Genomic DNA, 25,475 nt, shown 5'->3' with positions numbered 1-25,475 from the left:
CAATAATTCAACGTACAAAAATCCTATTTCCTTCAGTTTAAATGGTTGAGAGCTCTTTTTTACTGCTGACACCACAGCTGTCTGTCTTTTCTGTGTGTTCAGTTAAGACAAACTGAATTGTAACAAATGTATCGCATCAGGCTTACTCCCAGTGGCTGTTTCCATTTTATCGAGAATGCACTCTTTGAATCGCAGTCTCCAAATGGCCGTTTCTAAGGCAACGAAAATTAACCTTCCTATAACTCCTAAGGCTTGCCGGCTCTTAAAGCAATACTGATCCCTTGCAAGCCTTAAAGGCAAACGGCATATTCCGAAAAAAGCTACAGGACCATGACACTGTTAAGAAAGCTAGAAAGGCCCAGTTGCAGCTCTGGATTCATCAGCTAAAGAGAAAGCCTAACTAGTCAATTAGCAGTGTTGTGTGCTGATGTGAAGAAAACCTGTAAAAAGTCAAAAAACAACTGGCTGAGCAAAAGGAGCTGAAGAAACAGAGGAGGCTTTCAAGAATGGTAACACCAAGAAAGTACATTTAGTAGTCAAGGTCATAGCTGGGAAGAATTATGTAAACCCAGGAATAGGTATCCAGGATGAAAACGGAGGCTTGTTATATGATGAGGACAAGATCTGGCTGAGATGGGAAAATTACCGTAGGAAACTGTTTGAAGAAGAACCAGAAAAGATAAACAACAAAGATTGGAAGCTAAAAGAAGAATTAGAACCTGAGGTACTGAAAGATGGAATGAAAACTATGAAGAACATCGAGTGGAAAGTCAGAAGGACAAGATCAGATACCAGTGGAAAAACTAAAAGCTGGAGGTGAAGCTGTAGTAGATGCAATGAAAAGAATTATTGATATATGGACTACAGGTGAATGGGTTGCAAGTGAACTATATCTGAGATGGTCACAATGCCCAAGATAGCAGGCATGCAGGACTGTTCACAACATCGTATGCTAAGTCTCATCAGGAATGCATCTAAAGTACTATGTGATGTCATCAGGCAGAGTCACCCCTGCACCACCCCTCCCCCCCCCCCCACCCCATGTGAACAGAGAAGTGGCAGAAGAGCAGTTTGGCTTCATTCCAGGAAATGGTACAACTAACGTTATTCTAAGAAATGTCATTGAGAAATGTGAAAGCAAGCAGGAAGACCAGCTTTGGCTCATTTTCATGGACTGTGCCAAAGCTTTTGACAGTGTCCAGCATGGTGCTTTCTGGAAGAAGTTTAAAAGCTTTGGTGTACCGAAACATCTTGTGTGGCTAATACAGGAGCTATACAGAAAAGCTTCACTAGTCAGTAGAATTGGTGATGAGAATACAAGCCAATTCCAATTTGAGAAAGACATTAAGCATGCTGTTTAATGTTGTGGGAGAGAGGATAATAAGGTTGGTGCAAGAAGAGAGTTATCAGAGAGAGGTGGTTGTAGCATATGGAATTTCATATGCAGGCGATACCACACTCATAGCCAAAACAAAGGAAAAACTAGAGACTATGGCAGGCCTAGTTAAAAGACACAGAAACTTTTGGACTGAACACAAATGAGGCAAAGGCTAACATTATCGCTCTAAATGGCAGTGGCAAAGTCAAGATTAGAAACCCCGCGATAGAGGCAGTGGACAAATTCAAGTACCTTGGCTCGATGATAAACACCAAAGTTACATCCAAAAATGACATCCAGGTTAGTTTAGCTACAGCATGAGGTGTGACCAGTTGGAAATCCAAAAGTATCAGCATGCAGTTGAACAAACGACGAGTACAGTCACTAGTGTGGAGTGTTACACTTTGGATGCAAACCCAGGAATAGGTATCTTGGACGAAAACAGAGGCTTGATATACAAGGACCAGATGAGGCTGAGATGGGAAAATTACCATAGGAAACTGTTTGAATAAGAACCAGAAAAGATAGACAACAAAGACTGGAAATTAAAAGAAGAATTTGAAGCTGAGGTACTGAAAGATGAGGTAAGAAAAACTATAAAGAACATCATGTGGAAGGCAGAAGAAAGAAAATGAGAGGAAGAAAGAGTTTCATAACCGCTTATGAAATGTAGGTATGGCAGAGGATGCTCATAATTAACTGGATGGGCAGAAAGACAAATGAGTGGGTTAGATCAAGAGTAGAAGTTCAGGAATCAAAAGTGTTGCTAAGTACAGTTATAGAGAGAAAGATAGCCAAGTATGGACATTGGAAATGGAGACCCAACAGCTTTGTCTGGGCAACAATTGAAGGAGAAATTGAGGGGAAGAGGAAAAAAAATCAGATGGGTGGATGACATTGAGACGTGGACTGAGGGAGCTATGAAGAAAGCCAGAGAAGAAGCAAGGCGCTGCCTACGGCTCCACTGAGGCTGTGGTGACAACGAACGAACAAGTGCAAATTTGCGAAAAAGGTTTCACAGTCATGTTCTGGTGTTAAAGTTTACTTCATAATTACATGATGTACTAACTATTAAATGCTGAAATGTTTGAATGCTGAGGTCACCGGTGATTTTTATGCAAAAGCATTGGTCCACCACCTTGACAGTAATTGAAGGTAAGCAAAGGGAAAACAAATGTTTCTACATGTTTGAAGCAGCCTGGAAGCATTTGCATTCATTCAACATCATTTCTTTGGCCTCCTTATCTCGAGAGACAATGGGTAGGCGCCTGGAGGTGGTCAGTGGTGTGTGGAGCAGCACCTGGAGTGGCTATAAAGGACAATTCTAGAGTGACAGGCTCTTCCACAGGTGCTGCAGAAAAATTTGTTTGTCGGGACTGTTACACAGTTGGCTCTCCCCTTGCGTTTCTGTCTTTTTTCCTGCCAACTGCTAAGTCTCTTTGACTCGCCACACTTTAGCCCCGCCTTTATGGCTGCCCGCCAGCTCTGGCGGACGCTGGCAACTGACTCCCACAACTTGTGATCAATGTCACAGGACTTCATGTTGCGTTTGCAGACATCTTTAAAGCGGAGACATGGACGGCCGGTGGGTCTGATACCAGTGGCCTGCTCGCTGTACAATGTGTCTTTGGGGATCCTGCCATCTTCCATGCGACTTACATGGCCAAGCCATCTCAAGCGCCGCTGACTCAGTAGTGTGTCAACATCATTAACAGTGCTATAATTACATGATTCCTTAAGACAAAAAAAATCTGATTTTTTTTTTTGAGCCACTGATTTTCAGACCTTTTGGTCTCTGGCCACACTCACCCCTGAATCCAGGGGGCTCTAACTTTAAGCCCTTTTCTCCTCATAGCAGTGTGTCTGCTCTGTGCCTTAACTATATCCATGTTGAAATTGTCCATTGTTCAACTACTGTTCTGCCTACCAAATCTAATTGCCTAAAATTTCAAGCTTTGCATTTGTAACTTTCTTTAAAACATATTTTTCTTCACTTCTCAAGATGTCAGCTCCTTGCTGGGCAATGGTTCATTGGGCGTTAGTCATGCTTCAATACCTGGCTCAAGTGAGCCTCAACACTAAGTGAGGCTATTTTATCATCAGAAAACCTATTGCTATTTTCACATGCATGTCTTCAAACAGGGATAGTTGACAGGGAAAAGAACTGCGGCCATATTCTCCCAACCCCATCCCAATCCCGTGGTAAATTAGGACAGTGCCTCTAGCACCAGATCAATTTGAGAATAGCTAACTATGAATTGAGGATAAAACCTGGAGTGGCCTTAGTGTATATGGCTCACTTAATTGCTGAGCTGTCAGGAGAACTCTCATAACTTTTTAAACAAGAAACCATTTGAAACATTTAGATAGAGGAAGCTTGAATGCAACCCAGACTGGTTGGAATATATATAACCTTTTGTTCGACAGGGGGCCCATAGCACAAGCCTGTCTCTTCACTCGGAGCCTGTCAGATATATCATATAAGTACTGGGTAATAAGGGCTGCACTGTTGTATTTGCGTTTGAAATATTTTGTCTGGGTAGAGTGGAATGAGCTGTACTGTATATGCTATACCTGACCCAGGAGTGCTTGAGAGTGGGTGCCTGAATGAAGTGCAATATTCTATACCATGGTGACAACATCCTTTTGCGTTGAGAAAAATTGACCAAAGCAAAGGGAAAAATTGCTATTTTCACCAATTTACTGCATCCCAACTGTATAGTTGTAGATATTGGATATAGATTGGTGATCTGCCATAAGGTTCATTAATGGACTTAGTAACATTCTAAGTGCTAAATGTAACCCTTTGCCAGTGATTAAATGTCAGCTATTTGTCTAATGTAGAGTAATTGTTACAGTGTAGAGCAATCATTAAGATATACTTATAAATAAATTTGCAGTGTGTCTTGGAGTTCGCGTGTAACGTGATATTTATTTTCTAGGCTGTTATTTCTTTTCACTTGTCTTTTAGGTGATTTGTGGACTGCAACAGTCAGTTAAACCATCCTCTTTCACAGTTGTCAAACAATCTGTGAAGGACAGACTGGGGCCTCTACCACAAGGAAATTTAGAACCCACAGAAACTCAGGTCATTCCCATAGCCAGCATTCAGGTATGTACAGTAAAGATCTATTAAGCATTTCTTAATTCATAACAGCACTGTTATTGCTGCTTAATTTACTAGGTCTGGTCCAGATTCTTCATTCAGTCTCCACATGATATTACTCATATTTCTCTATGGAACAATTGCCTTCTCAAATATCCTCCTCCAAATGTTAGGTGACCTCTTCACTACTGAAAGTATAGCATGCTGAGACTTGCCTTTGTTTCTTTCCTCTCATCAGGAGGAGCTCTCTGTTGTTGTCTCCAAAGAAAGAAAATACTTCCCCCCGCCCCCCCCACCCCCAACTTGTTATTCACTCCAAAACTGCAATATGACTTTGACTGCTTTTCTGAACATTCATATGTTGTTGTTTTTCCCCTGGCTCCATAAGTTTCTTCACCCTTTCAAGTTGAATGTTCCTGCTGCTTTTTTTTATTGCCAACAATCCAGTTTAATCTGAGATGTCCGAACTATTTTGACCTTATGCTACCATCTTTATGCCACTACTTACTCTGTGTCTAAATTATTTCATTAAGAAGTAAAGAATAGTAACTCTTCTGATGTATTCAAGCAGTGTAGCCTGGAGACTGGCTAGCTATAGTGAATTTGAAGGATGTGTATTAGTTTATTTTTCATAATTGGTGGAATTTATTACCAATTCAGGGTAATGATATTCTCACTTCAGCACTCAGGTCTTCATGAAATGTCATCAGTTTTTTTGAGACTGAGAAATTGCATGTCTGGTTAACATGCAGTCATTTTTGAAGGTAGTGGAGGAAATGGGGTAAGTCATTGAACATGTTGAGAGATTTCTAATTATTTTAAAGAAGTCTCAACTGTTATTGCTACAGCTGGTCATTTGTTAGAGTCTAGTTTCTGATGGGAGAAGGAATATGGTCTCAGAGGATGTGATATGATGTATGTACTGTGTGTCAAGATCCAGATGGAGTCCAAGTTGTAGGCTTAGTGTTCCGGCTCGCAGGACGTTTTTTTTGGGGCGGCACAGTGGTTAGCACTGCAGCCTCACAGCTCCAGGGACCTGGGTTCAATTCTGGGTACTGCCTGTGCGGAGTTTGCAAGTTCTCCCTGTGACCGCGTGGGTTTTCGTCGGGTGCTCCGGTTTCCTCCCACTGCCAAAGACTTGCAGGTGATGGGTAAATTGGCCATTGTAAATTGCCCCTAGTGAAGGTAGGTGGTAGGGAATATGGGATTACTGTAGGGTTAGTATAAATGGGTGGTTCCTGGTCAGCACAGACTCTGTGGGCCGAAGGGCCTGTATCAGTGCTGTATCTCTAAATAAAATAAATAAATAATCATTTTGGGCTTCCTACCAGAGGCTGTTTTTCATGGTCCTAACTGTAAAACTTTGTGACTTCTGCCATTGTACCATCTTGTGGAATTGGGCAGATTTATCGTTCCTTATAATGAGGGATTTTTGTACACATTCTCCAGTTTTCCCTTAATGTGATCCTTCAAAGAATTATGAGGAGGAGATGATTGTCTCTGTGCTAGCTGGACTTGATTCTTAGAAATTTTTTGCATGTGTGTTCATCAGGATCATTTATGGGAATATCTTAAGACTTAAATGGTCAGGCTTGTCCCAGCAGTTGCTGGAACTCTCCACTGACCATGTGGACATTAAAATATTAAACTTTTTTGCAGCCACTGGTGATAGTTATTGGCATGTGCAGGAAAACTGCTCAGAGACTGAGTGGGAAGTATTTTGGTCACTTATGCCACAAAATCCACTTTCATTTACTGTGTTATGGAATGCTTGTGATCTTATGCTATCTGCATGAATTGCTTGTTCTCTTCGAGTTTGCTCCTGAGCTGTGTAATGACTATTTCATGCCCTAGTGCCTAGATTTGTAAAAGGATGAAAAGTTTGCACCTTGTCTTATGATTCGTGATGGACAGTCACCAGAGCTCACCACTCCATTCAATACTACCCTTTCCTGTATTTTTAATTTGAGAATTTGCGCATCATATTCTATCAAAATTCTCATGCTTTCTTTGGAAGGTCATTTATAGTTGCACATGGTGCTCAAGTTTTTACCAGAATGGGCAGAAAGATTATTAGATTATTAATTTAAACAGTTCTTTGTGTCATTTGGTAACGAAGCCTTGGGTGAACCTATTACTAAGCAGGTAAACATTGGTTGCGTGCTTCCTCATTGTGCACTGAAGTTCAGCCTCTGCAGATTTCCCTTCCTGTTATTTTTTTCTTATCTGCTCAGATAGTGTGAAGATTTTTTTTCACATTTCTTTTAGTAACTGTGTCTTTATTGTCTTATAGTTCTTATGCTCCTTTCTCTTGAAGCATAAGGAAGTCAGACTATATATGAAGGTTAACCTTGCTTGAAAAATGGGAGAAAATGTTCTGTCATTTGTAATACATTGTTTTCTTTACCCATCAGAATGTAAGTAAGCTGTCGGTTAGAGATCGTCTAGGCTTTGCGTCTAAACGCACAGAACCTGCTCCTACTGAAAAGGTAGAGTTCAGTTGATAGTAATAGTGGAAGCATTGGCGTCCACAATGCGTACTGTTTTCAGTCTTTGAACATTGTGTTAAAAGTAATTACAGTTCATGATGAGGTCCCATTATACTCTAACAGAATTCCCACAGTTAAATTCTTGTTCTTTGTGTAGCCAAAGACAAGCTTGATGCGCATTGGCATTTTTACCTACTTATGGAAACACTATCATTACAAATATCATTTGAAGGATACTGTCTTAATAGTTAACACTTCAAAACTTTTTGTCGTGGTGTGTGAAATTTTATATGATCTTGGCTCCCATAAATTGCTGTTCTTGTAAAAATGTTTTTCTTTATCTTCACCTAATTTCCTTTTATGGTGGAAAATAAAACTATGTTTCTGCTGCAGGTGTTATCAACTACAACAGGCCTTACAAAAACGGTCTACAATCCTGCTGCCCTAAAGGCAGCACAAAAATCATTAGGTACTGTTTCATCAGATTCTACAGAGACACCCAAAAAGAAACAGGTTTGTTGGTTTTATGACAGTTGTACGCTTTGTAATTTATGTACGTACTGTTGAGCATGTTGGTAGAGTTTGAACTTGGCTAATGAGTGTTTCAGGAGAGGATATTCATGCATTTGTTTACAAGAATAAAGAATTTGGACTTTTAAGTTGCCAGCAAATCATCATGTTAAATTCTTCTGTAAAATCAATATATTTTAGATGTGAAATGTATTCATTTTTGTTCCCATTCTGGATCTGGCTCCTGTTTACTACCATTGCCCCATTCTTTAGCTGTTTAACCAGTTGCATCGTAGCAATTTAAACATCCTATCTCTAAATGCTCACCTCGCTGAGCGATATAGATTACATGGTTTTTATAAATATAATTGGAACTTAATTTGGTTTGTTTTTACTTGGCATTGAGCTGTTTAGTATTAAATGTATGAAGATTGACTGGAAGAAAGAACTAAGCTGTTATCCAAATATAATCTTGTTCAGTACAATGGTTCAAAAAATGCAAGCTTTCTTTGGAAAGTAAAGAAATTGAGAAATAACCTGCTGCTAAAGTCCTGCATCCTGGAGGCACACTACTGGCTTGAACAGTTGAGTATTTCCCTTAAGATGACATAGTTTTGTAGCAATACTCAGCACCAGAACAGACTAATAAAAGCTCACTGCTGCTAGTTGTTTTGCCTAACATAAAACCTGAGGGCCTACAATTTTTCCAGTAACCTACAGGTGAAGTTAACCTAGAGAATAATGCTTACGAATATTGCCTTTTTCCCCCAAAAGAGCACCACCATTTTTTTCCCCTTTGGACTTTTGCTTTCTTCTTTGGTTATGTTCCAGTTGATCATGGTTCTTAAGCCTATTGATCATTTTACAGGACACGCTTCGACTTCAGCAAGATGTGAGGAAAAAGAAACAAGAGATTTTAGAAAAACACATAGAAACCCAAAAGGTATTTAGTCCAACATCTATTTTTCAGAGGTCACGCTGTTGAACTCCCTGCATTCTGATTTGCTCCTAATCATTCTTTTAAGCACACTGATCATGTGAGATGTTTAGTACTGTCCTATACTGCAAATATTCCTTTTTCAATTTATACAAATGGATAATCTACCACTTTCACAGGGGAATGTATTTTGAAGATATACATGTGGTCCCATCTATTTATTTATAAATTTTTTAAATCGCACAGTGTGCTTTCCCTCCATTTATGCTTGTGTTGTGGAATCAATTCCCTTGTGAACTGGCTGCAAAGTGGATCCTGGTGTATTGTCCATTTGCAGGCTGGCTGTGATGGTTCAGTAAGCATATACAAAATAGTGATATGATCTCAGTACATATGAATTGTCATTTGCATGCATACTGATGTCCTGAAGATGTCATACGAATATTTAAAAATTTTTGGCAGGACTAGGTCAGTTGGTCCATCTAGCCTGCCCTGTACAGGTGTGATGCCTTATGCATCACGTCAAGAAACTCCTTAACCTCCTAGGTGTCATGTACGCTTGTGAAAGAGTTAGAAAACCAGAGTTTCCTACCTCTTATATGATGCATTCTCTGCTCCAGCCAGGAACTCACTTTGAAGTTATACAGTGTATTAGCCCATACTGCACAGCTAAAACTTGGTCCAAACGTCTACTATTCTCTGGGGAAAAAAACAACCACCTTCAGTCTACCCTATTGCTTCTTGAACAAAATTTATACACAAGATCCCAGATCCTCCACAAACTATCTAATTGAAGTAATTTGTCAGCGCGAACACAATCAAGTCCTTTTAATTATTTTATAGACCTCGATCAAATTGCCTGAGTCTGTGCTTCTGAGATATTTAGACCCAGCTCTTTAAATCAATCTGGGTAGCTAAGGTGTTTTAAACAGGGTTTTATTCTTGTGCTCCTTGTCAAGCTTTTCCCAAGCCTCAATATCGCGCACCATGTGAGGGGGCCCAGAGTTCTAAATGAGGCATAATCAAGATCTTGATGAAAATGATCCATTTTATTTTGTCATGGAGAGTCCTGTAACTGCCATCCAGTACCCTATTTTCTTTAGCTACAACTTCACAGCATTGATTGTGAACCTTTGGGGATCCTTTTATTATCCCAAGAACTTTTTCTTTCACCATGGGCTTCAGGTTTTGTGCTATTTTGTGTCACATTGGTCCTGCCCAGGTGCATAACACTGCACCTTCTGAATTATTTCATTTGCCAAATGTTGACACATTCTTCCAACACACCAAGATCTGCTTGCAGTCATTTAGTTTCCTCAGCAGTCATAACACCTACAGAAATCTTTGTATCAACCACAAAGTTGGGGATCATTCACACAACAACCTAACAACCTTAACCTACATCCAGGCCATTAATATAGATAAAAAGCAAATGCCCATTGACTATCTGTGGGGACAAAACTGGTAACCAGTGTTTAAGCAGGTCCACAGCCACTGATAACTTTCTGCCTATAAGCACCAAGTCATTTCTTTTTCCCCTGCAGCAACTTCCCAACGATATTACATTGTTAGCAATTCTGCTGTGCTTTAATACTGTGTTTACCGACCTCAGGAAAGCTAGCATCAGTCAGGAAAATCCAACTGGGGGAACAAAAGAGTTTTCTGACCTCCAGTATTCAATTGAAATATAATCTTGATTTTGGCTTGCCGATGGTGCTAGCACCCATGGCCCACACATCATAAGTAATATGAAAGCAGCTGTGGTGAATTCTAAGCTATACCAGCTGCGTGCAAATGTCTTTTCTGCTAATGATTCAGTGTAATAGAGTTCTAATAATTGCTTTGCCTTGGTTAAGTCACTGTAGCCTCCTGTACTGTCACCTGAATCAGATTGGGAGGAGAATCCATGAGAGTTATGTTTTTTGTTTCATAGGAGTGTCTCTCTTTCCCCCCCCCCCCCCCCCCCCCCCCCCGTTTAGAGCCATAAAATGTAAGCATATTAACATTTCAATGGAGTTCAGTGTAATTTTGTCAAAACTATTATTTTTGTAGAAAATTGCAGAGTTTCCCTCCTCCTGCCTTGTTCTTTTAACACATTTAACTTCATTTGAGATGTATCACCTAAACATGGTGTAGGTCTGATTCTGAAATACTGATTTTGAAATACTGATTTAATCACCTAATCTTGGGAAATGATAATTAATATAAATGGTTTGGATTCCTGGATTGCTTTTACGGAACTTTGAAAGTACTGGGCAGTCTGGGGTTCCTTTAAGTCAGATGTAAACCCCGTAACAAGGTGTAATGCAGAATGGAAAATCAAATTAGCAGATTCACGAAAGATGCTGATCCAACCCTTATTTCTCTCCATCTGCTCACCAAACTCTTGTCTAACGACACTATAACAAATTTGTTCCAGCCCTCCTCAAGTTCCTGTACCAGTGTACTCCTCCCATTAGTACTGTGTAATTAAAATTGTACACTGATTTCTCAAAATTCTGAACAAACTGAATCCATCACAATACAAATGGTCAATAACTTTTGATTTGTTAAACACTGCAAGTAAGTGCTGCTTGATCAGGAAGTTATGGGGAGATGGGCAATCCAAATGTTTTTGCTTGAAAAAATCTTGTCTGAGAAAGTTGGATCCTGGACACTTTGTCATCTTAACTTTTTGAATCCATATTTAGATCTTGATATCAAAGCTGGAGAAAAACAAAAAAATGAAATTGGAAGATAAAACAGAAATTATGAAAACCCTGCAGGCCTTAACTAAGAGTATAACCAAACTACGGGATGAACTGAAAACAAGTGGAACAGGTTCTTCTGCTCCCAGAACAGTGAAAACCAAAGCTCAGGTATTTTATTTAATGGTTTTCTGGATGCTCTGTTTTTGCAATAAATTTCAATGTCCAAAAATTAAATCATGTGAGCAAGAAAAGTTTAGTCTTGTGTTTTTGTTTTTCTGCAAGTTTTATTCATTTATAAACAAAATGCAGAATTTAGATTAAAGTGTATGTATCCATTGAACATTTCCACAGAAAACTTTAGAGATCCCACCAGAAACCATTGCGTAATGACCTGTTTCCATACAACATTCAACTGCCTTTATAACTAGTAAACCTACAGACAGAATAAATAACTAAGTATAGCATAAAAATAACCATTTGGACTTCGTCCCATTCCAAATTTTTACTGTCTTTAATGGTTTTTACCTTGCATTTTTTTTGTTTGCTGAAGGTGCTGCTACTCACTGGGTATCCTATAGCACCTTCCCAAATTCTTCAGAACTTTTTTTTCCCTGCTGCAATTGCTTTCCTGGTTCAGATCAGTCAACTCAGCTCCAAATAAGGGATTTTCTGGTCTGTCTAAACTGGTACTGCTTTTACCTTATGTGCCATTAGTGAAGCTTATGAGTGACCATTTGATCCATCACAATACAAATGGTCAGTAACCTTTTATTTGTTAAATACTGCAAAACATTAAATTGAAATGTGCTCCCTATTCTTCCTTTATAAGGCTTACAAACAGATGCATTAACCAAAAAATGGGTTCACATGTTCTGAGGGAATCAATTGTCAGAATATAATTTTGGTTTTCAGTCTTTTGCTTCTTCATTTTGTTCATTCTGTCACTTGATCGCTTCCCCACAACCCCCCACCCCCGCCCCCCACCCGCCCCCAAAGTAGTTTATAAGCTTGCAGTTCGATGGTTATTCATATTTAAGCAATACTGATTTCTTTTCTTTTATAGATGCAAAGGGAACTACTAGACACAGAGTTAGACTTGTATAAGAAAGTACAGGCTGGAGAAGATATCACTGGACTTAGAAAAAAATACAATGAGCTTCAGCTAGAGGTAGGGATAACAATTATATTAATTCAAAGGTACTAAGTAATTGCATGTTTTCATTTTTATACTGATGCACGAGTATATTCTGTCTACTGTATTAACTGTTCACAAAGTTTTCATTCTTCCAGATTGCAGTTTGCATTTCTAAATCTTCTTTTGACGTCCTTCCAAAATTGATTTTGAAATTTTCTTTGAAAAACAAACAAGTTCCAGATCTGGCTCATTTACTGATTATCATACTTAATATTCTGAAAATCCTTTTGCCAAAGTTTCTTGCATACTGGCAGAATTTCTGGTAAAAGGAATACTGTGCAAATTTATATAGCATAAGCCTCTAGATTGAAGCTAAGTTAAGGCTGTTGAGGTGAAACTGCACAGCATTTAGCTGAACATTTCTACCACAACCTCTGCTTGCTTTGCTGGATGCAAAGCTGTTCATTGTATTTCTGCTGATCTCAATTTCAGTTTATAAGCTGTCTCAACTTTTAACTTCGTATAAACATTAAAAATTAAGGAACTTGCTGCAATAATGGAACTTTACAGGAGATGGCAGCATTACCTGCCAGTTTAATATAATGATCAGAGAGCCAAATAATGTTTCATTTCTGTTGCATATTTTCTGACAGTCTTGCTACACTGCTTAAAGATATGTGGTGTAAATCTGCCAAACCATCGTCACTGTGAAGTTTGACATCTTGGTTTTGACATTGTTGTGTCTTATTAGTCTTGCATAGGCGCAATAGCAGAACATGCTTTAAATTTTCAAATCCCTACCATTTGCCTTTGACATGGATTCGAAGGCTACACAGCTTTTAATTTTGCGACACAAATAATCTGAACGAGTTGTTATCTACTGATCTACCTATTTGTACAGGACTACTGATCAAACTTTTCACTGAAGTTGCAAGAAAGTGTTTTCCTCCCACAAAGTGGCTAGCATGTGATGTTTCTCAACTATATACTTTGTGCATAAATTGAGGCAAACATGGTGATTAAACTGTTAAGCTGTAAAAAGTATCAACAAGTTTGTGTGTTTGCAACCAAGTGAGGGGAATTAATGTGGTAAGTGCAACATTCCAGTCATGTTGAATTTTTACAACTTAGATATGAAAGATACAGTTTTTGTGACACTTCACATTTTTGAAGCTAGCTAAAGTTTTTGTTGTTACTACAGTTACCCTCTGAGTTCTTGTTAAACTCCCAAAGGTTTTGGCAGCTTTGGAGATTTCACTTGTTTACAAAACAGGATTGAGTTTTCTAATGTAACAGTTTTCATAATCAACATTAAACCTGCTAAATGTGCCTGATCATGTGTTGCAGGCTGCAAAACGGGGGATCCTTTCCTCTGTTCGTGGAAGAGGGCACCACTCCAGGGGGCGAGGTGGACACAGAGGTCGAGGCAGAGGACATCGTGGACGAGGCCGAGGTGTGCCTTTTCATTCTGTAGTAGACCATCGCCCAAAGTCATTGAATATATCTGGTTTTTCAGAAAGTGACCAAGATGAAGTCTTGCCACATTTTGCAGTAAGTATATTTGGTATATTTTACTTCACTCGACGTGATGAATGTGGTACTAAGCCCAACAGAACAGGAAACCTCGATAACTTCTTCAGTTATTTGATCACGGCCAGGAAAGACTAGGAGTATCCAGCCAGGTATCAAATATGCCCTGATATCGAATGAATGCAATGGGCACCCCAACTGCACCAGTCAGATAACTTCTTTATCAGCCATCTTTGAGTAATGTTAGCAAAATGAGTATTGGATTAGGGGCAACTTGTTCAGAACGAAATTGAGGCTGCCTAACTGATTTCACATAGCCTGCAGATAGTCAAGGCTCTTATCCCAGCAGACTATATTTGAAACGATGTCCCCCAGGTGACCGAATATCTAACCCACCAAACTACTCTGTTCCTCACCTTGATCTAGTAAGAACATGCCCTTGTACTAGACAGTTTTTTTATCTTGTATACAAGTTTATTTGCAAATTATCTTGTGGGCAAATCTACCTCTTTAAGCTATTGTCTTCCCAATTTGGATTTCCTTTTTCTTGAAGTTTGCTCTGCTCTGAGACCTGCACCAGTGCTGCTCTGAAATTGGGCATGCAGAATGCCTTGACATAGCTCAGCAGTTTTCTGTAGCAACCTGCTTGAGAGTTGAAACTCAATGTGCAGAAGATTGTAAGCACAAACTGCATTCTGCCAACTCTGGATTGTGCCTTAGACTTGAGTCTGCAATTGTGTTGCTTTACAAGGTATTACTTTTGTATTATCACATCTTTCTAATTTCCCATCAAAAATGTGTCCGATGCATTCAGAATTTTTTGCCAGTTCGTAAAAAAATCTGATGACGTCAAGTAGTACATAGGATGCAGAAAATGAAAGCTTCATGCAAGAACAGGGATTCCGAAGGGATTGTCCAGTTCACATCTGGTATGAGGGTAGTGAATACATTTCAGGAAAGAGAAACCTTTTTTTTGATCTTGTAATATTCTTGGTCTATTTTTGTTGATATGCAGTTATAGAATCAGTACATAAAATAGGCAAAGGACATTGAGCCCATCAAGCATACCTTATATGATCTATGCTGCTGGATCTGTAATATGATTAGCAAATCTCTTGTAATCCAAAAGGTTTTGTAATCGCTGTTGTCAGTTATACAGATGCTAAAATATTGCTTTATAATGCATATTATTTTTCAGTAATCATTATCTTCTTATAGACTTAGTGACATCAGAATCATCTTCAATGTAGGCTTGCTGCATATATGCAGCAAAAAGTGTCCATATTGTCTGACACCTAATGCCATGTAGGAAATTAAAATTACTCTTCTAAACCTTGCAGTATTTAAAAAAAAATGCACACAGGCATAGAAATGATTTCCTGCCTAGATTCCGATGTTTGCTCTTCTAAATGGCCCAGTTGTGCTCAATCCTTCTGAAGTCAAAGAACAAAGAACAGTACAACACAGGAACAGGCCATTCGGCCCTCCAAGCCTGCGCCGATCTTGATGCCTGCCTAAACTAAAACCTTCTGCACTTCCGGGGTCCGTATCCCTCTATTCCCATCCTATTCATGTATTTGTGAAGATGCCTCTTAAACATCTCTATGGTACCTGCTTCCACCACCTCCCCCGGCAACAAGTTCCAAGCACTCACCACCCTCTGTGTAAAGAACGTGCCTCGCAAATCCCCTCTAAACTTTGTCCCTCTCACCTTAAACCTATGTCCCCTAGTAACTGACTCTTACACCCTGGGAAAAAGCTTCTGACTATCCACTCTGTCCATGCCGCTTATAACTTTGTAAACCTCTATCATGTCGCCCCTCCACCTCCGTCGTTCCAGTGAAAACAATCCGAGTTTATCCAACCTCTCCTCATAGCTAATGCCCTCCAGACCAGGCAACATCCTGGTAAACCTCTTCTGTACCCTCTCCAAAGCCTCCACGTCCTTCTGGTAGTGTGGCGACCAGAATGGCACGCAATATTCTAAGTGTGGCCTAACTAAAGTTCTGTACAGCTGCAACATGACTTGCCTATTTTTATACTCTATGCCCCGACCGATGAAGGCAAGCATGCCGTATGCCTTGTTATAATTTTTGGTAATTATTCCCTTTGTCAGAGTGGAAATATTGATTCATCAATACTTCAAATTCTTTATATAGTCATAAACAGTCCTTTTGAAAGGACTTCTATTTGATAAATTAATTTTCCCTCATGGATTGACTTTGTCAATCTAGCATGGTCCGAAATATCTCAGCTGAGGTCCCTGCTGTGTGTTTGCTTTTGTTTTTCACTTTGGTCTATTGTGCCACATTCTGTTTTATGAAATAGATTTTTTGAAGTTTACTCTGTGGCTTATGTAGCCTGCAAGGCTTCCCAGGCAGCGAGTCTGTGTTCCAGAGTGGTGCACCTGACTTTCCATGCCTGATTCATGGGAAGCCTAATTTTGTAATTGCAATTAAGAGATAAATAAAATGAAGCCATACTACCAGGATGGGTAGTCTCTTTATGTAAATCCCAAATTTTATGACTTCAGGTGAGCCTCAACCTTGAAAACTGGGCATAGTGAGTATTTGACAGCTGTCCTAGTCAAGCAGACCTCTTAAATGGAGGCAGGTTTAAGGGAAGGAGACAAGTTCAAGTACAAAGGAATTAGGTGATGGTGTGAATTTGGTCAGCCTCCCTCCATGCAGCTGGCATCTATGCTTTTTCTAGAAGATGATTGTCAGTCTCCAAATGGGGACACCCTCCTTTGGTGTATTTCCTGCATTATCACTTTCAGTACTTTTGGTTGTGGCAAGCAAGACAATACAATTTATATTTTAACATTAGTGTACCAATAATACATAATGGTTAATCTCATTTTACAGATGAAATTTTTTTTTGGTATACTCAAATCTCTTAGTGCTACCACAGTACTATATTGTCTCACTTCGTGACTTTTGCTGTTAAACGTTTGTATAACATGCACGGGTATGAAGATGGAGCAGGATAATAGAATTAATTTTGGATTGATCTAGTGAAGGCAGCTCCTATGATGAGTGAATGGCCTCCTGTGCATTACACTTGTATGGTTCTATAGAAAGCAATCAAATGGAACAACTTTTCTTGGATATCTTCACTCTTGTTAGTGCTTTCAGTTGCCTAGGCCCTGAGGTCTGGAATTCCCTCCCGAAGTCTCTCCACCGTTTCCCCTCTCCTTCCTTTAAAATGCTGCTTAAAACCTACTACTCTGACCAGCCTTTTTCTCATTTTCCCTAACATCTCCTTATGTGGCTCAGTGTCAAATTTTGTTAGATAATGCTCCTGTGAAGCACCTTGGAGCTTTTTACTGCATCAAAGATGCTGTATAAATACAAGTTTTGTTGTTGCTGTAAAAAGATTCTGACACCTCCACAATTGAAATCTGTTATGACAAGCTGCAATCCTTTGAGTTCCTTCCCTGTACGATTGTGCATTCCCCAGTCAAATGCGCTGCAGGCCAACCTTTCTGTGCCTAAGGCCAATGAGCCTGGACTTGTCACAAAATCCAGTGCGGCCCATGAAGTGGTTACGCACTTGCCACAAGTGTGTACGCTGCAAAGTGTCAATATTGCGAGGTCTGGACTAAATTAGGATCGTGCATTTTCCTCATGTTCTTTAGTTTTGTTCTACTTCGTTTAGAATCTCATTATTCAAGTGCTGCATTTTACTACGCGCAAGGTTGTTTCAGACAATGTCCATTATCATTTTTATTTCTTGGTGAATGTTTCCTCCATTTAATTGCCTTCAATAAACAGAAGGCTGAAAATGTGACCATGAAAACAATATTTGAAATCTTAATGGTTAAAAAAATGTTATTGTATTTCTCTTTTAAGCAATTTGGTGAAATTGAGGATTGTCAGATTGATGACTGCTCTCGTCACGCAGTCATTACTTACAAGACGAGGGCAGAAGCAGAGGCTGTAAGTAAATGGTTTTTCATAATTTAAATATAAGTTTCTTCAAGTATTAAAATGAGCTCCAAAATCTTTGAAAAAGATCACTCCCTTTTATGAATGAGATCCCAGACAATGAAAACGCTGCATGGGAATTTAGGGAACTATTACAGTTTCAGTGATGCTTAGCCTCCTTTCCATGTCCTTCAGAATCTGTAAAATTGACAATGTTATATATATATATATATATATATGGACATTTTTATCAGCAAGATAGGATTGTGGCTTTGTTGGGATAGAGGAGAATGGGTAGAGGAGGGTGGCCTTTTATATAAGGAGAAATTACAATTGTATATAGATGGTTTCTTGAGTCGTGCACCTCAACCATTTGTTGTGCTATTTGTATTACTTTGCTATTTGGTTGTGTTATAGTGCATAAAGGGCTGCTTTGTGATACACAAGTACCAATTCTCTGCAACCGGAGTTCAGATGTAGTCGGCTAAAAATGCAGCCTGAGAAATACACAGCTACATTTAAATGCAGCTGGAACACATGAAATTTATTATAAACTTAAATGTAGAAATTCAAAATTTATACCTGGGGACTGTGATATTGTACAATTTATGTAAAAATGTCATTGAAGGTGTAATTGTTTCTACATTTCACATTATGCTGTAGTTTCAAATTGCGCAATAAATCTTATGACTGTGCTAGTTATTCTGGTATGCTGCTAATGCTTTAACACTGAGTTGTTTTAGTTTGTGTTTTAATTTAAGACTTTGAACCAACCACAGTGAAAAACCAACGAATATCCTTACTGCAAATTTTTAATGTTCATTTACTGCTCCATCTTTTCTAGTTGTAGCAAAAGACATCGAAATGTGGTTTCCGGGTTACATGGACTGGTTTTATGAATATGCTATCAGTATTCAGCTCCTTTATTGGGCAGAGAGGAACCAGTGTGTTTCTTTTTTCATTTTTCACTCAGTTGGTATACATGTATTCACTAAATTTTGTGCGTTAGTTAATTTGACATGCTGCCTTTTGAAAATTGGTTTAGTTTATTCTGATGTATCGTTCTGGGAGGGGAGTTGAGTACTAGCTTTTTAAAATTCCTCTACTTACTTAATTCAGTTTATTCTCCATAGTGTTGCTTTTTGAATAAGTATTCCTCACAAATCACCCGCATTTTAAATAAAAGCGATACTTTAGTGAATTAAACTGCTTCTCCGACAACATCATGGATGGCTCAACATTTCCTCCAACTGAAGATGGGGAAAACTGAAGGCATTGTTTTCCCTCCCTGCGAGAAAGCACCCTTGTGACTGAATCCATCGTTCTGTCTGGCCACTCACTCCAATTGAACCAGATTGCACAAAGCCTTAGCATCCTGTTTTCCCAGAGCTGAGTCTCATTGTAGATCAAACTCAACATAAGGGCCCTTATTCTGCTGCATCTCTATCTGAACTCTCACCACTGCTGAAAACTGTATCTTTGTTTTTGTTAGCTCTGAATTCATTTTTGAATACCTATTTTTTGCTATCCAACTATCTTCTACCCTTCATAATATTCCAATGTTTCCAAAATTCCTGCCCCACAATGGCTCCCTGTGTCCTAGTGCATTCAATTTAAAAGTCTTTCTCCTCAAATCGCTCCACAACCTCATCCTATTCCAACTCTGCACCCTTCGGTCTTGTATTCCTTCCTGCACTCTTTCCAACTCTGTCTTTCTGTGCCATTTACTACTACTGGTGGAAGAATTTTCAGCCACTTTGGCTCGACTCTGGGCTCTGTGTAAACTCTGCTGTCTGTCTTTTTTAAAAACCTTCTCAAAAATTCACTTTTTGATCATGTGTTTGGTCACTTCTAATTTGTCTGTTATAAATTGGTGTTTGTTCCTTTGTGGCCTTTTTTCCTTCCTCTTCCCCAACTCCCCTTTCCTAAAACACTTCAGGAAGTTTTCTATGTTAAAAGCATTATCTGAATACAACTTGTTATGTTGTGGGAAATTGGTGTCCATTTTATTTGGCCTTTTGGACTCAAGTTTTAGTTCCTACTTAAAGTTTCTGTTAAAATTTATACCCAATAATAGGTTCAGGATTTTTATCTGGCACTGCTTGTAGTATTGGCACATGTATGAGCGTTACTGTTCAATATTTTGACAGAGAAATAAAAGATGTGTCAGAGACCCAGAGATGTGTATATGTTTACAGCTAAATAATGGATGCAGAAAGCATGAATAATCTGTCCAGCAGAGAAGGCTACCATGACAGGACTGTGTTGGAAGGTGTCCACACCGGCCTTGTACTAGTAAGGGGCTCCCCATCCTAAGCAGCAGCCCACAACGAAGAGTGCAGGAGGGCATGCTAGGAGCAACACCAGGCATACCTCAAACTGAGGTGTCAACCTGGTGAAATTACAACCCAGGACTACTTGCGTGCCAAACATCTTAAGCAGCATGCCATAGTTAGAGCTAAACTCCCACAACCAGCGAATCAGAACTAAATTCTGCAGTCCTGCCGCATCCGGTTGTGAATGGTGGTACACAATTAAACAACTAACTGGAGGAGGTGGCTCCACAAATATCCCCATCCTCAATGATGGGGGAGCCCAGCACATCAGTGCAAAAGATGAGGCTGAAGCATTTGCAACAATCTTCAGCCAGAAGTGCCGAGTGGATGATCCATCTCTACCTCTTCCTGAAGTCCCCAGCATCGCAGATGCCAGACTTCAGCTAATTCGATTCAGTCCACATGCTATCAAGAAACGACTGAAGGCACTGGATACTGCAAAGGCTATGGACCCTGACAACATTCCGGCAATAGTACTGAAGACCTGTGCTCCAGAACTTGCAGTGCCCCTAGCCAAGTTGTTCCAGTACAGCTACAACACTGTCATCTACCCGGCAAGGTGGAAAATTGCTCAGGTGTGTCCTGTACACAAAAAGCAGGACAAATCTAACCTGGCTAGTTAGCGCCCCATCAGTCTACTCTCGATCAGCAGTAAAGTGATGGAAGGCGTCTTCGACAGCGCTATCAAGCGGCACTTGCTTAGCAAAAAGCTGCTCAGTGATGCTCAGTTTGGTTTCCACCAGGGCCACTCAGCTGCTGACCTCAATACAGCCTTGGTTCAAACATGGACAAAAGAGCTGAACTCTAGAGGTGAGGTGAGAGTGACTGCCCTTATAATTCAAGTGACCAGAAGCTCAAGGAATAGCATCTCATCATTCTACTTGTTTTTTAACGTTCACTTTAACAATTTCAGACATTAGTTACAGCTCCCATTTTCTTTCAGTGAGCAGGTGCTGGTATTGTGGAACGGGTGCACGAGTACTTCCAGCGTTTGGGGGAAATTGCGGGCTGGTGCCTGGGATGGGAATCCCTTGCAAGTACATAGTTGCTGGTGTCGTTACTCCCCTGAAGCCACTTGCCTTTTTCTGTCGAAGTCCCAGGCTACAGTAGCCTTCTCCACTTTGCCAGATTTTATATGCTGCTTCCACCACCACACCACCCCCCTCCCACCCTGTTTTCCCAGCCCCACCGCTTCTGGCTGTTCTGTCACTTTTCACACATCCTCAGTGTCTTGAATATATAATTCAAGTTGTGCAAGACCCCTTGGGGATGAGCAACCATAATATGATAGAATCCGTCATCAAGATGGAGAGTGACGTCATTGATTCTGAGACTAGGGTCCTGAATCTTAGTAAAGGAAACTACGAAGGTATGAGGCGCGAGTTGGCTATGATGGATTGGAAAAGGTTACTTAAAGGGATGACGGTGGAAAGGCAATGGCAAACATTCAAAGAGCGCATGGATGAACTGCAACAATTGTTTATTCCTGTCTGGCGCAAAAGTAAAAAGGGAAAGGTTGCCAAACCATGGCTTACAAGGGAAATAGGAGATAGCATTAGATCCTAGGAAGAGGCATATAAATTCGCCAGAAAAAACAACAGACCTGAGGATTGGGAGCAGTTTAGAATTCAGCAAAGGAGGACCAAGGGATTGATTAAGAAGGGGAAAATAGAGTATGAGAGCAAGCTTGCGGGGAACATAAAAACTGACTAAAAGTTTCTATAGGTATGTGGAGAGAAAAAGATTAGTGAAGACAAATGTGGGTCCCTTACAGTCAGAAACAGGGGGATTTATTTTGTGAAACAAAGAAGTGGCTGCCCAACTAAATGCAAACTTTGGTTTTGCCTTCACAAAGGAGGACACAAATATCATACCAGAAATGTTGTGGAACATAGGGTTTAATGAGAGAGAGGAACTGAAAGAAATCAGTATTAGTCGAGAAATGGTGTTGGGGAAATTGATGGGATTGAAGGCCGATAAATCCCCAGGCCTGGTTGTCTGCATCCCAGAGTACTTAAGGAAGTGGCCCTAGAAATAATGGATGCATTGGTGGTCATCTTCCAAGATTCTATAGACTCTGGAGCAGTTCCTACAGATTGGAGGGTAGCTAATGTAACCCCACTATTTAAAAAGGGAGATAGAAAGAAAGTAGGCAATTATAGACCAGTCAGCCTGACGTCGGTATTGGGGGGAAATTCTAGAGTCCATTATCAAAGATTTTATAGCAGCACTTGGACAACAGTGGTAGAATCAGACAAAGTCAGCATGGATTTACGAAAGGGAAATCATGCCTGACAAATCTACTAGAATTCTTCGAGAATGTAACTAGTAGAGTTGATGAGGGGGAGTCAGTGGATGTGGTTTATTTGGTCTTTCAGAAGGCTTTCGACAAAGTCCCACATAAGAGATTAGCGTGTAAAATTAAAGCGCATGGGATTGGGGGTAGTGTATTGCGATGAATAGAAAATTGGTTGGCGGACAGGAAACAAAGAGTAGGGATAAATGAGTCTTTTTCCAAATGGCAGGTAGTGACTAGTGGGGTACCGCAGGGATCGGTGCTGGACCCCAGCTATTCATAATATATATTAATGATTTAGATGAGGGAACTAAATGTAATGCCTTCAAATTTGCAGATGACACAAAACTGGGTGGGAGGGTGAGTTGTGAGAGGGATGCAGAGAGGCTTTAGGGTGATTTGGACAAGTTGAGTGAGTGGACAAATGAATGGCAGATGCGGTATAGAAACATCGAAAATAGGAACAGGAGTAGGCCATTCGGCCCTTCGAACCTGCTCCGCCATTCATTATAATCATGACTGATCATCCAACTCAGTAGCCTTCCGGCCTTCGCCCCATACCCTTTGATCCCTTTAGACCCAAGACCTATATCTAACTCCTTTTTGAAAACATACAATGTTTTGGCCTCGACTGCTTTCTGTGGTAGCGAATTCCATAGGCTCACGACTCTCTAGGTGAAGAAATTTCTCCTCATCTCAGTCCTGAATGGTTTACCCCGTATCCTTAGACTATGACCCCTAGTTCTGGACTCCCCCACCATTGGGAACATCCTTCCTGCATCTACCCTGTCAAGTCCTATTAGAATTTTTAGGTTTCTCTGAGATCCCCCCTCACTCTTCTGAACTCCAGCAAATACAATCCTAACCGGCTCAATCTCTTCTCATACGTCAGTCCCGCCATTCCAGGAATCAGTTTGGTAAACCTTCGCTGCACACTATCTGTAGCAAGAACATCCTTCCTCAGATATGGAGACCAAAACTGCACACAATATTCCAGGTGTGGCCACACCAAGGCCCTGTATAATTGCAGCAAGACATCCCTGCTTCAGTACTCTAATCCTCTCACTATGAAGGCCAACGTACCATTTGCCTTTTTTACCACCTGTCGCATCTGCATGTTTACCTTCAGCGACTGGTGTACGAGAACACATCTGTTATTAAGTGGAGGACAGGGGATAATTAATGTTCCTGCACTTCTCTTGCTCCCTTTTCCCTGGCTCTGTTCCTTCTTAGACGTTGTTCATCTGTGACATCTTGCAGATCTAAGGAACGGTCATTGACCTGAAACATTTATAGTACCTCCCTCACTCCGCAGTATTTTGCTGCACCCACTGGCCCACCCCACCACCACCAACTTTTTACATTTTGTTTTGTACTTAGTAGTTCATGCAGGGATCTTAATCCTCAAATAGCATGAAGGAACTTTTTTTTTTACTTAAAATAATTTTGAAATTTGTTTTCCAAGTTAATACATTGTGATGTCTGATTGCTTGAGATGATTCCTCTGGACTGGTTTGAAAGTATGTTTTACCCTAGAAGTTATTTACCTCCAAAAGGCTAGCTTAGCTGTATACTTGACTTAAATCTGCAGATGCTCATATTTAAGTATGTTCTATTTCTGCCCAATGTTAGACAGTGTGTCCAGTGATCTTAAAAATACTCTCATCTGTCAAGGCCCTTAATGTTTTCAAAACTTGTAAATCTACTGTAACCTTTTCTGCTCTAGTGGAAGTAGCTCAGTATCTCAAGTCGCTCATAACTAGTTTCTCATCTGTGATGAGTGTACGCTACATTCCCTCTTTGGTTTTAATGATTTTTCTGCAATTGGACACCCAAACGACACACTATTTACTGTGCCCTAACAAATTTATGGTTAGCTCTTTGCTCTTAGTAATTTTGCTGCTATTCTGCTAGGGCTTGGATAAAATGGAACTCTTAAACTCAATATTATAGAACAGTATCTCAAATTTATCAAAATACATTTATTAGAACAAAGAAATGGTTAAGAATTTAATTAACTTCCTGACTCCTGAATAATCGTTTGCTCTCATGCTGTTTCCATAATACACAGCTGAATACTTTTTTTTTCAGTGGGTCCATCTCTGGAACTGCATAAGTCTTTGGATGGAGGAATTTTTTAAAGATCTATTTGTAGAAATTGCACATATTAGTTTAAAAGTCTCGGGTAATGTACTACCGAAATGCTGCAGCGATTTAAAAAAAAAATGCCTTTTGCTTGCTCACTGTAATGTTTTCCTCTTCAAAGGTCCAACAACTTTTATCCACATTGAGTTTTTGTAGTAAACTATTTAGAAGAACGTAAGAACTAGGAGCAGGAGTAGGCAATACAGCCTCTTGAACCTGCTCCGCCATTCAATACGATCATGGCTGATCTCATCTCGGCCTCAACTCCACTTTCCTGCCTGTTCTCCACAACCCTTCAACCCATTACTAATTAAAAATCTGTCCATCTCCTCAAATTACTATCTGTTCCAGCAACCACTTATACTTGGATTGTAATACTCTAGATGGTTGGAGTCTTCAGTAATTTACTACAATTGTGTGTTGCACAATATGCTTTGCATGTTTCATCAGTGTGCCATTTAGTCAGACTGCCATCATACTTGATATTTTGGAGACCCTAATTAACCTTGGAATATCCAAGGAGCATGTTATATAAACTATACAGTTGAAGTTATTGATCTAGTCTCTTTTAAGTAGCTTTTGTTAATGGAGAGATATGATTTTTCTCTGTTCAATGTGGCTTTTAGGCTGCTTTACATGGAATTCGTTTCAAAGGGCAGGATCTTCAACTTGCATGGTTCAAGCCTGGAGCTACCACTACAGCTGCTGAGCCTGAGGATGTGGAGGCAGATGAAGAGGAGGTACGTGCTCTATTAAAATAAATCTACTTTCAGTTTTCTAGACAATGTTGTAAATTTGCTGTTTGCTGAAAATTCCATACTTCCAGTGAGGGAGAGGTGCAAGTACAATTCAGTCTGCAAGTGTCACATGAAACCTCTGCTTGGCCATAATGTGCGAAACTAACCTGTACTGCATGTGTCAAACCAACTGTCTTTCAAGTTTTGGATAAAAGTAAAATACTGCAAATGCTGGTAATCTGAAATAAAAACACAAA

At 39.9% G+C, this 25,475-nt stretch overlaps 1 protein-coding gene across 4 annotated transcripts in view; it reads left to right on the top strand.

Annotated features, from left to right (window-relative positions):
* Positions 1–25,475, top strand: part of rbm26 (RNA binding motif protein 26) — a 98,827-nt gene that overhangs the window by 60,269 nt on the left and 13,083 nt on the right. For all 4 annotated transcript variants that reach the window (XM_068034359.1, XM_068034361.1, XM_068034360.1 and 1 more), the window contains 9 exons: positions 4,350–4,490; positions 6,899–6,973; positions 7,367–7,486; positions 8,352–8,426; positions 11,111–11,278; positions 12,174–12,278; positions 13,593–13,796; positions 17,630–17,716; positions 25,108–25,221. In XM_068034359.1, the coding sequence (XP_067890460.1) occupies positions 4,350–4,490; positions 6,899–6,973; positions 7,367–7,486; positions 8,352–8,426; positions 11,111–11,278; positions 12,174–12,278; positions 13,593–13,796; positions 17,630–17,716; positions 25,108–25,221 (1,089 nt within the window). The remainder of the gene's footprint in view (positions 1–4,349; positions 4,491–6,898; positions 6,974–7,366; positions 7,487–8,351; positions 8,427–11,110; positions 11,279–12,173; positions 12,279–13,592; positions 13,797–17,629; positions 17,717–25,107; positions 25,222–25,475) is intronic.

The sequence above is a fragment of the Heterodontus francisci genome, chromosome 6 (genome assembly GCF_036365525.1).
Source record: "Heterodontus francisci isolate sHetFra1 chromosome 6, sHetFra1.hap1, whole genome shotgun sequence".
NCBI lineage: Eukaryota > Metazoa > Chordata > Chondrichthyes > Heterodontiformes > Heterodontidae > Heterodontus > Heterodontus francisci.
Note: the sequence above shows the minus strand (reverse complement) of the source record. Positions and strands in the feature narration are given on the sequence as shown.